Source organism: Morone saxatilis, unplaced genomic scaffold (genome assembly GCF_004916995.1).
Source record: "Morone saxatilis isolate NCDOM2014 unplaced genomic scaffold, NCSU_SB_2.0 Contig16, whole genome shotgun sequence".
In the NCBI taxonomy this organism is placed as follows: domain Eukaryota; kingdom Metazoa; phylum Chordata; class Actinopteri; family Moronidae; genus Morone; species Morone saxatilis.
This window is the reverse complement of record NW_023339718.1, coordinates 9,360,540-9,372,955: the sequence shown is the minus strand read 5'-3', so window position 1 is coordinate 9,372,955 and position 12,416 is coordinate 9,360,540. Positions and strand designations below refer to the sequence as shown.

The window sequence follows — 12,416 nt, the reverse complement described above, 5'->3', positions numbered from 1 at the left end:
TTGGGAGCTGTTTCAATACATAGGTAGATAGTCCCTATGTATTGAAACAGCTCCCAAGGATTCATACAGTACTGAAACAGAAAGAAAGCACACAAATGACAGCAGGAAAAAATGGAAATGACTTGACAGGAAGGACGGACTATAAATAATACAGCACAGGAAGAATGGAAAGAGGGAAACTGAGCTAGTGCTTTTAGTTTGTGATGATTTTCAAAACAGATTTAACTTGATTCTTATTTCTTGTCAGTTAAAAGGAAATGTGAACAGTGTAGTAGTGCAGCAGTATTGATACACTCAGACGTAAACTTCATACCAGTGTTCTTCGTGGCAACTTGGTTGTTTATTATTGCTTGTGTGACCAAATTGTACAAAATTGTGAACAGACGTTTGCACAGACTGAAGCCACAGCCGTACACACGAAGCACACGTGTTGTTTCCTCTGAGTTTATTTGACCCCTTGTCTCCATATCACAGTTGTAATTATCATTCTAACTTGAGCTTGACCTTGGCACATTCCTGCTTGTTTGTATTGCTTGCTTTATTTCTTGAGGTGTTTTCAGTACAGTGCCAGTGTTGATCAAAGTGACCTATACCTTTTTCTTGTCTTTTTAATTTATTTGTATGCTTGCACTCTCCAAGAGAGTGGATAGAGTTTAGCTTTTGTCTGTGCCTGTGGCAAGAGACAAATCAAATGAGTGTCATTTGTAAAATACACATGTTGTTCAAGAGCCTTGGCTTTAGGAGCCAAATGCATCAGACATTTTAACTCATGTCGCCAACTGGAGCTCTCCAAGTTAAGGCATTGTGTTATTGTGAGATAGTAGATTGAGTGTTTTTGTTTTTGTTTCAGGCTGACACAACTAACACAAAGGAGAGCATTATTGTTGAGATATTGGTGATGTATTTGAACAAGTTAACACACATTTCACTGTTCATTTTCTTGTCTTTTCAGTGGTAAGTTGGTGTCTCCCAAATGGAAGAACTTCAAAGGTCTAAAACTACTTTGGAGAGACAAAATCCGCCTCAACAACGCCATATGGAGAGCCTGGTATATGCAGTGTAAGTTTATGCGGTATCCATAGACTGTATTGTTAAGTTTGCAATGACTATAAAGGTCCAGTTTGTAACATTAAGGAGGATCTAGGTGCAGAAGTTGAATATAGTATCTATAGGTACGTTTCTTTAGTGTATAATCACCTGAACATAGAAATCATTGTGTTTTTGTTACCTTAGAATGAGACGTTTTTATCTACAGATGCCTCGGGTTGCCTTTCATGGGACCGGCATGTTGAATCGCCATGTTTCTACAGTAGCCCAGAAAGGACAAACCAAACACTAGTTCTACATTAGGGGAGTCTGGTTTTTTTTGCACGATCTGTGGTCACCGTAGTTTCTCCTTCGCACTTGGAGGGGGATGGTGAAGCAAGGGAGTTGCAATTGGCAATTATACTGCTAGATGCCACTGAATCCTACACACTGGACCTTCAGTTTCTTTAATCAAGCTGCAGCAAAGACATCGGGCTCAGGTACACAAATCTGTTGTCAGAAATGGTGGAGAGAGTCCTTCATAAATCATCGTCATCAAATTGATAAATCTACATTTGTGTACATATTACCCACACAGAATCCAGGGTGTCACCAGGCTTTATGTTTCCTCTCAGTTCACACAAACACACGGCAGTACTTGCAACATTATCTGTGTAATCATTAACTATTACTGTATGGAACTGAGTTCTGTTTTTTTCTTTTATTTCAAGATAAATATTGGCACAGTCTTTGCAACTTCCTGTAGTACATTTTGTTTACATGCCATGAACAGTTTTATGACAGTGACTAACAGCAGCTCTCATTCATGTCTCATAACTGTGACTGTTCACCTGAAGCTGTTGGCTATAGTCTGTAAACATGATGTATGGAGATGTCAGTAAAACCTATAAATGGAAAAGCCAGATGTTAGACATAGACATAGGATGTTTCTGTGTAATAATCTAGATTATTTAGCATTGTGTAAAGCATGTTTTGTAAAAATTATTAGTGTTCTTTTTGACGCTTTTTGGGTGTCTTGGATGGTGAGGTGAACTTTATACCTTTTAAGCAATGTGTGCTATAAGGTAATAATTTGTAAATGTAATTCACCAGTATGAAAAAATGCTCTGTGTATTACACCTGAGGGGTATTTTAAGGTTGTTTTTTGTTTTTTTTTACCCCTAGATGTGGAGAGAAGGGAGAATCCTGTTTGTCACTTTGTAACTCCCCTGGATGGAAATATGGACTTGGACATTCATCGCCCTGCTGAGGTTAAGATCATTATGTGTCGTACAAATACAATATAACTGAAATCCTCCCGTGGATCATTTTATGTTCAGTCTCTTAAAAACATGCTTGTTATTTAGTTTTATGTTTCCTTTGTCACTTCCTTTTTTTGTGCTGTGTGTTTGTTGTGGAGTTAATTTTGTACTCCCCCTTTCTTCTGCAGGCTACTGCCACAGAGGGGAAATGCTGGAAAAGAAGAATTGAAATTGTCATAAGAGAATACCACAAGTGGAGAACATACTTTAAGAAAAGGGTATTATACTTTATTATTCAGCTTTTTATAAATATTATTTCAGTTTTTGTCAGGGGGGTACTGGACATTTTGTAGGTGTATCCTGTTTGTTTGATTGGTCATAAAACATTTACATAACGTGGAACTCACTACGTCTTTTTGTAGTTACAGAAGCACAAAGATGAGGACCTCTCGAGCTTGCTTAAGGTATGTAGAACTGCATCATGCTTAAATGCTCAGCTCATCAAAATGCTGTTCAACAGATGTCTGTGTGTGTGTGTGTGTGTGTGTGTATTTTTATATATATAATATATAATATAGATTTATATAATATATTATATATATAATCTATTTTAAAAAGTGCATGAAGTGTGGAGAGAAAGTGTTAGTTTAGTGCCATCACATGTTGGCTGTACTCAACACTGCATGCTTGTGTGTCATTAACTGGCTTGGTGGTTGCATTTTCAATATTCAAAGGGGCCAGAGGAGCAGTTCTCGCTGTTTGGGGAAGTCTCTCCAGACATGCTCCGTGTCTCCTTTTATCAGGATGAAGAGACCGCAGCGCGTCGTGTGCCTCGTAAGCATAATGAAATGCCTGCTCCTATGGAGATGGACCCGCTCTTTGACATGGATGTTCTGATGTCTGAGTTCTCAGACACATTGTTCTCTACGTTGGCCTCGCACCAGCCCATAGCCTGGCCCAATCCAAGGGAGATTGGTGAGAAAATCATAAGCTGTCTATTTTATGAAATCAATCGAGAATTGATTCTAATCCTAATCAGATTTTTATTAGATTGTTTTCTCTACATTTGAGTCTGTTAACGAAGCTCTCTAAATTATGTAACAACTGAATGAGAACGTTGCTTGGGTCTGGATCTCAACAATATGTAATGTATCCGTCAAAATACTGGATGTCTTCCCCCTTGCTCTTCCTACCTCTGCCTTCCACAGCTCATGCAGGGAACGCAGACATGATCCAACCAGGACTCATCCCCTTACAACCCAACCTAGACTTCATGGACTCCTTTGATCCACTACAAGGTAGCGCTAAGGCACAGTAGTGACTGCACACACACTAATTATGCACACTTTAGAGTAATCGTGCGCACATGTTCTAGTAACTCTGCTACAGCAGTTGGCTTAGCCTAACAGAAAAAGTAGTGTGGTTTTTACTAACCTCTAGCTAACATAGAGACTCTTGTTCCAGACTTATTTCACAGCCTCCGTCCGTCCATCTTCCCCTCTGTTTCTCCCACTGCATCATCTGTCACCCCTCTACCCAGCAGCAGCTCTCAGTCACAGGTAAACACCGACCCAAGGCACAGTCCCTAACACACACCACCATGATGAGAGTTTGTGCAAGGGCTGTGTTATTCTTCCTAGATTTGAGAGTTTTCAGTCAAAGGATTTTCACCACATCTTGTATCACATTTCTGTCTTAATATGGTTACACAAAAAACTATGTAACATAATAATATTACTAAACTGTATTGGCATAGCACTATTCATACATGACTTGCGGCTCAAACTGCTTAACATTAAATGTATATTCTCGTGAGAATCAAACTCAAAATTTGGCTGAATGTTTTGCTTGTCTTTCATGCTGTAATCCTTGAAACTCCCCCAGATGTAGTCTAATCAGCCATATTTTGAGTTTCTATTGCATCCATATACGCAACTTTACTGTAGGTCCTTGTCTGACTTTTAGGTACAAAAAGATAACAGTACATTTATCTGAGAGCCATACAAAGTTATATTTAGTATAGTTAAGGGTACATTCATTAACAGGTTTTAAACAAATAAAAGGATCCAGAAAATCTAATATTCAGTTTACTGTGGAGGGACCATGCAGTTGAAACTTATACAGATGGCAGTATCTTCTGTATATGTTGTAAGATTTTTACGTTTTTCTTATTGATTTGTGCACCATAAAGCCTCTGAAAAAAATATAGGTATATATTTTAAGACTTTAAGCATTATAAACTTTGCATCTGCATGAAGTGGTGGAAAACTAGGGGTTTAGTTGGTTGTAGTCATTGCTGTACTGTACTGTAACATTGCCATTACAGTATTCTGACATTGTCGTTGCTCATGGATAAACCATGTAAAAGGTTTGGAATATGTAGTAAGACATAATCTAAACCAGCACAAAAGAGAACATTTCCAGCTAATATGAACCTGTAAAGAACTGTGTCTCTACTATATCATATTGCACTAGAAAAAAGGACTAAGTGTTTGTTCCCTTTCCTTTGTCATCCCTTGCCAGGCCCAGTTAATGTCTCCCATGCAACTCACAACCAATCACATCTCCCCTCCCGGCCCCCTGCCCCTTCCCTCTCCCATGGCCAGTCGAACTGTTGGCGGTGGTGCTGATGCTGCCTTTGTACAAAACTACATGCCTCTTTTTCCTGGGCAAGTGGCGCCCAGTGATCAAGCTGTAGTTTCTGCTGTTTCTCAGCCATTATCCCATGATCCTCTGGCACAGTGCCTCTCAGGTCGGGACATGGCCTCAGTGGCACCCATGGTTCCCTCTCCCTTGGACAACACCTCAGCGCTGTGTGAAACTGCAGCGCCATCTGTGATTACACACACGGCTTCTTCTACTGTGACGCCCAGCGAAGCAGCCCCCACCTTCAGCCATGGCTCAGACTATAGCTCCTTATCCACACAACCTCCTCCATCTCAACTCCAACCCTTGGCCCCATTGCCCGCCACCTCTGTCCAGCACCCTCAGACTTTTGCCCTGCCTCGCCCCTTTCAGCCGTGCAGTGCCAACAAAAACCGTCCTGTGCAAAGGATTGCTCCTGCTAACACCCTCCCCTCTTCCCACCTCATCCTCACAGGTCTGTTGTTTCTGATCTCAAGATTATTTATTCTGCATTTGGAAAAACAATTGTGCATGTAACTTTGTTGATCTGGCAGTGGAGCTGTATCACTTAATTACCACAAGATAGCGCTCAAGTCATAGTGATTAACAAAGATGCTGATGTAGAATTGTATGCATTTCGGAGTCACTGTAGCTGTAGCTTGATAATGTCTTTTGGCAAGCACAGAAACAAACGCCTGCAGGCACATTTCTGAGGGAACTGTATTGGTATTTGGATAGATAGAGAAACATTTTTTTTGTTAATTTTGTTCAACAACATAATATCCACAATTTAAACATAACATCAGGATTTTCAACTTTCAAACCAAAAAGACTGAATGTAACTCTAATTAAAGCTAATATTTGGCTAATTATATTTACAAAAGTTGGTTGTACATTCTGCTTTTAGTTGGGGTTTTTTAGGGTGGGGAAGTGGGATATGCCTTTATTAGGGAGCTGGTAATGTCAGGTAGCTGGTCAGCACCCCCACCCCTGGTCCATGAGGGTGCTCTCTGCTTTTGTTTTAGTAGCTTATCTTAGTAAAATTCAGTTTCTAGATTTTCAGTTGTGCTATTTTCTACTTATAACCTATTGAGCATTGTGTTTACAGTAAAGTTCTGTATTAATGGAAAAGTCACTGAGGAAAAAGAAAAAAAGTATTATTATTTATTGATATTCACGTGTAAATCCACATAAAACTAACACTGCGGTGCCTTACTGTCAATGTTCAACCTTTCAGCTCCTTTCCCAGGTCGTAGTAACGATGTGATTGTTACACCAACACCTCTGAAAGCAGATGTGGTCCCTAATACCGTAGTGGTCATTGCTCGTTCTCATCTTGGAGGGGTATGTTTTCAGCTGTGTGTGTCATCTTCACTATTTTAGTGTCTTCATACACCACTGTGAGTCTTGGGTATTTAGTTGTCATTAGAAAATTACAAAACTGCAACATTTAGATAGTATGTAATTCATAAACAGGAAATTAAACCTTAAAACTCAAGTGATCAGTTACAAATTAAGAAAGATCATATTTCAGTGTTGTGGTTCTCGGTCTTGTACGTCTTTTTAATTTCGGTTTGTATTGCCTATTTGTTCTCTTTTCATGTATCCTGGACTTTTCTACTTTCTTATTCCACGATGTGTCTCAGACGCAGAAGTCTCCGCAGCCGATTGTCCCCAAAGAAAAGTCTTTTAGCCGCAAAAATCAGAAAGTCTCGTCTAGTGTCGGTGAGAGTTCACTCTACACAGAGAGCACATCGTAACTCCAAACCCACCATTTCTTACAAGTTACAAGTTTGTTTGTTTTTTTCCTTTCAGTTCACAGTCAACCGGGATCAGGTCAAGGATCACCGTGTGCGTTTGATCAAGTTCCTAGTCCCCAGTCACTGATTAGCAGCAGCAGTACACCTCTGGTAAAGAATGAACAAAATCAGGTTTGTGTTTCTTTGTGTTTCTTAACATAAATGGTTTGCTGGTGCTCTGTTTTTGTGAGCATATTATTATTTAAATAACATTTAGGGGTTTCACAGGATTGGGCGAATCACAAACTGAACTTCATTCCCAGGCAAATGAAACCCTGTTTGTAACATCAGTAATATTTCTGCTGTTCTGCTATAATATATGACACACTCCTCAGTAAGCCTTTGTGTAATATTTCCACTTCTGTTGTGTGACAGAGCCGAAGGACAACACACATATCTGCTGAGCAAAAGAGACGATCAAACATAAACATTGGCTTTAAAACACTCTGCAACCTGGTTCCCACTTTAAAGTCACAATCAAATGTAAGTCTGTGTAACGGTTTGTTTTCATAAAACATTCATAATAGATCATAATTATTTAATTGGCTTTCTCCCTTCCTCCCATGTTTATTAACTTTGTGCATTAAGATCACAAATGCAGTCACATTGCAGAAGACAGTGGAGCACATTGGGAAGCTCCAGCAAGAGAGGCAGCAGATGCAGGAAGAGGTCAAGAGATTACGAGAGGAGATAGAGGAGCTCAACACCTCCATTAAGTATGTTGAAACGTTTTATCATGGTCTGTATGAATACTGAATACTGGCTGCAGCATGTCCAATAATTCCTGATATAGGATTCCTACTAAATAGTTCCAGTGAAATGGAAATATCTGCCATTGCTAAGTCATATCTAAGGTTGGTCCTATTTACTGGAGTAGTTAACAACCAGGTTTCCATTGCATAACAATATTGTGGGATGGGATTGTTCCAGGGATTAATCAAACCCCCTGGTATCACCAGGGAAACAAAGTTATGACTGCTGAAAAATGTGAGATTTTGATTGCAATGAAACACATGAAAGTCTAAATTAATTATCTTAATATTTTTCTTTTGACAACAGACCATGATATAAATGGGATAATGTCCCTTGAGGTGTCCATTATCAGGAATTAATGGAAGCCACAGAGGCAACCATCCTGCTCTGGCTTTCCGTGATCAATTAATTCCTGATAATGTACCCTTCGTCTGGCATTATACATATCTCTCACCGCTATTATGATATAAAAAAAGTTGCACAGACCCTTAACTGTCAACTGTTTATTTTTCTCCTGTCACTGTTTAACCACAGCTTGTGTCAAGAACAGCTTCCTGTAACAGGGGTTCCCATCAGGCGGAATCGCTTCGACCACATGCAAGAGAGGTTCAATGAATACGTAAAGAGCCGCACTCTTCAGAACTGGAAGTTCTGGATTGTATCCTTCAGTGAAAGAAATTATACTGATGTACGCTGTTGCTGCTTAGTCATAACACACAGTATGGTGTAAGCATTTTGCTTTGATCTGGAGCAATCTTTTGTCTGAGAAGTGCCTTGTTCAGATCAGACTGTTGCATATCCGAATGATCATATCCTGTGTCAAGCACAGCAAAGGCAGACTTAAGAAAAAGTACGTTATACAACTGAATAATTTTTAAAATCTTCCCATTGTTCTTGAAGAAAGCCAAGCTACTTGAGTCACACTGTATTTTACAAGCGGTTTTGTTTTGATTGGTTATTTACCAAATTATTTTGAAAGTACAAATGCTTCCCACTCTGGAAGGTGTTGTCTACACACGGAGCCACTCCTAGAGAACATCCAGCAACCTGTTCACAGTTTTGCATTTGTCTCACTCTGTAGTGTAATTGATCCTTGACCGTCATCCATTGTAGTTCAGCATCATCATCAAGCCTCTCTTTGAGACATTCAATGGGATGGTGTCAACTACAAGCACAGCAGAGCTGTGTCAGACCACGTTGCAATGGTTTGATCGTCACTGCTCCCTTCCAATGCTCAGACCCAGTAAGTAAACAAATATTTCTCCTTAACAGATGGCACAGACACACACACACACACGTACATCACCAGCCCACCTACTCTGTGGGTACAACAGAAAGAAGCAGTAGCTGTGGGTCTTTTGCAGGCCAAAGGGGATTCTCTAGCTGCATTCCTCTGTGTAATTCAGTTACTCTACATATTATCTACTGCCTATCTCTCACTATCTGTTTGTTTTTTTTTCCTGCCTTTTCTTCTGTGACATAAAAGGAAACAGTGAATTACATTTTTCGATAATACTTTACTCCACCTATAATCTCATGGGCAGAAACAGTGACGATCACACTTTCCAGTAGTTTTTCACCTCCCTCTTAGTCAAAATAATGTTGTTCCAGACTCAGTCCAACTTCAGCAATTACACTTTTTGGATCTGATAATTCCACTTGACGTCACAAGATTTCTGTAGTTGAGTCAACTCCGCTTCCGGATGCTTGTCCCGCGCTGCATTAGGAAAGAATGAAGGTTGACACTTTAGCTTTTTAATTGAATTAATTTAATCATCAGACTGTTCTGCAGTCATATCCTCAGTTGTAAGATAAGAGTTTTCCCATTGTCCTGATGAGAGTTTTCCCATTGTCCTGAAATGCAGCTTTGTGAAAAACTCCCAGTAAATGACAAACTGGCCTACAGTGTCCTGGAAAACATTAAACACAAAATGTTTTCTTTAGAATCTGAGCCTTGCCACTCATTACTTATAGTTCAGGGGTTGTATTAAGCAGCCCAATAACTATCAACTAGGAATGTGGTGAATTAAGTTCATACCTACTTTGTGTCCGTCTGTAAGGATATATAGCACGATACTTCAAGATGTTGTGTTTTACAGTCGGATTAGCCGGATTGTGGTTATTAAATTGTGGTTTCTTGTTTTTCAGTGGTGCTGAGTACCCTTCGTCAGCTGAGCACAACCACGTCCATTCTTAGTGATCCATCCCTGCTGCCCGAAGAAGCCATCCAGGCCGTCACACACACAGATATGTAGCCTTAATCTCACAGGAGGTGAGGTCACCTGAACCTTTTAACAGCAATCATCAAAATGACATATCACCTGTTAACCTTAAAGCCAGTCAGCAAGGTCACCACATCTTCCACAGATCCACGACTTCCCTGAAAAATAAATGAAATTATAAATGCACGCTAGGTCTGGCTTACTATGGTCATACATTTGTTCCGCTCTACATTGACTCATGCAGGGAGCCCCACCTTCAACACCTTTCTAACAATTGTGCAAAAATGGCACCTAATACTGCCTTTACCGACTTCAGGTGAAGATCTTTTAAATGCTTTATTGGTAGATGGTACTTGTGGTTTGATTTTTGAACAATACATATTTAAATTTAAATTACTTTTACAATGTAAAAACAGCATTGTGTTAAAAAGGGAAATCTTGAGTGATTGTTCATTTATGTGTTCTCTCTCATGTGTATAAAGTGAAAGGATTTGATGCAGGAGATGAATGTGGGATTTTTTTAGGACTAGCTAGCACTATAGTTTGTGGGATTTTTTTTCTTAAACCTCCCATAAAGGGTTCACACCAGAATGTAGAGGGTTGCCAGAATCATGGTCAAGCAGACCACTCATGGGCTGATCTGTGCTTAATTAGTACTTGAAGATGAGCGTCTTTTTCCATCCCTCATTTACTCAGGTGATTGTTATTTTGCCAGTTAACTATAGTGGTTTCCTGGTGGTTTTCCGTCCGTGCTCGTCTTCCTTCGTGCTGTGCTTGCTCTGCCCATTTCCATCCAGTTCAACTGCAAATTGTACAAGAAAGCGGTCATGTTTGGTACAGTATGTTACACACATGGGTTCCTACTGGGCAGGTCACAGAAAAATGGAGCGACATTACTTACAGCCCTCATAGGGAGTAGAACTGAAATAGCAGTACAGATCATATATATACTTCATTCATATGTACAGTGTTACACGATCCTAGCTGAATACACAGAAGCTGTAGGGGTCTTTTCTTTGTTGGTCACTCAGGGCTGCGCTGGTCAGCGTAATTCATCATGAACAAATGGAGTCAGGATCCTTCTCAGCAGGAAGACATGGTGTCTGTAAAGGTACAGTCTGTCGTGTTATAAGACACAGCACACAGAAACAGACCAAAAAGCCATATCAGAGTAATTTACCTGTCCACTCAGTTCATTAGTTTTGTGTTATTGGTGTTATATTTGACGGAGCACTCGTGAATTAGACACTGCAGATTTAGTCAGCATGTCTGACGTGCATCAGCCTTAAGGTCAAATTAAGTGCCCTTACTAGTGATGTCTGCAGGCTGATTAGTCTTTTTTTTTTTGTGGTTCAGCACTCCTCAGGCAGGCATTGACTTTGCGACTTGTGTTTTTACTTTCCTGCAGAACAAACTTAAGTTTACTCTGACTTTTACATTAGGAAAAGGCGAGGAATGGATATTTGTTATTTGGTGAATGTGCAGCTTTTTGTGCAGTCTTTTATTTACCTGTTGAGCGGTCATTAAAAAATTCACTTTTTACAGTGTACAGCAGTGCAGCCTCTTTGAGGCACATGTAACGTTTAGCAGCCACGTATATCCAAAAAGATGTATTACTACATTGAGAAAATGGAAATGCGCCTCTGAATGCAGCTTTGCTTGTCATGACTGTGGGTTAAAATGTTTCCTTTCTTGGCTTTTTTCTTTTTTTAAATTCCCTTAAAACAGGATTTAACTTATGACAGAAATCCCTCATGTTCCACTGCAGCTTGGCATTTGTGTGGTTTGTTTGTTTTCTTTCCTCATCCTATGATTTTAAACTGTTCATCATACCAGGTTGGATTTCCAACTTTTGTTTGCTGTTTCTGTGAGGGGAATTTGCAACAGATGATGTACAGTATATCATTGCAGATTGGATCTGCCTAAATTGTTTCTCCCCAATTTAGTATTGTATTTCATTTGTTTTAAGAAGTAAAAGTATTTTATTATGCTGCATCTGAGTGTTTTGTGTTTCTGAAAGGTTTAATATGCCTTAAATGATTTGGAATCACAATAAAAGCAACAACAATGCAAATCTTCATTTCTTATTACTTTATTTTCAATAAATATCACTTTGTTTTTAATAAATATTACTTGATTATCAGATACTGATAAGTGACTAACTATCCAGTAACTAACAAGTTTACTTCCTCATCCATGTAAAACTATTACAAAAAGGAATTCTTCAATAATTTAAGGTTGTGTAAAATAAATTACATTCATTACATTCTTACTAATAGGCATTAAAATCAAAATGTAGCTTTGCTGAGCCTTTGCTCCAGAAGCTTCAGCAGACATCTGACAAACACATAGCCATCAATGTCCTGCTCAAAGCTGGGTAGGCTGCAGTCCCCTCGGGTTGTCTGGTTGCGCATCAGCGGCTCCACATCCTGAATGAACTGGCTCATCGCCTGCAGCTCATGGGACAGTTCCGGGGTCAGCGTGGACATATTGAGTATGTAGCAGCGGAAGGTGGAGAGCTGGTGCGCGCTGAGGGGCTGCTGCTCCGGCCCCACCAGCTCCGTGATGTTCAGGGAGTGGCAGGAGACCTTGGGAAGCAGTCCGGGCGCATCCTACAGGAGACGGAGAGTCGGTCAGTAGGTGTCCACATGAGATTAGATGGAGAGTTTCTAAGTAAGTAGGATACATTACTTAAGTACTGGACTTAAAATGCTAATTTTGAGATACTT

At 39.8% G+C, this 12,416-nt stretch overlaps 1 protein-coding gene across 4 annotated transcripts; it reads left to right on the top strand.

Annotated features, from left to right (window-relative positions):
* Positions 1–952: 952 nt before the first annotated feature.
* mlxip (MLX interacting protein) lies at positions 953–11,767 on the top strand (the record flags this gene model as incomplete). Of its 4 annotated transcripts, none has more annotated exon segments than XM_035658138.1 (16): positions 953–1,059; positions 2,212–2,297; positions 2,477–2,566; positions 2,717–2,752; positions 3,092–3,263; positions 3,497–3,586; positions 3,753–3,847; positions 4,812–5,388; positions 6,151–6,257; positions 6,560–6,638; positions 6,729–6,844; positions 7,088–7,195; positions 7,301–7,428; positions 8,000–8,123; positions 8,579–8,708; positions 9,614–11,767. In XM_035658138.1, coding segments are annotated over 16 exon segments (2,152 nt in total), but the record flags the coding sequence as incomplete, so codon positions are not given.
* Positions 11,768–12,416: the final 649 nt, after the last annotated feature.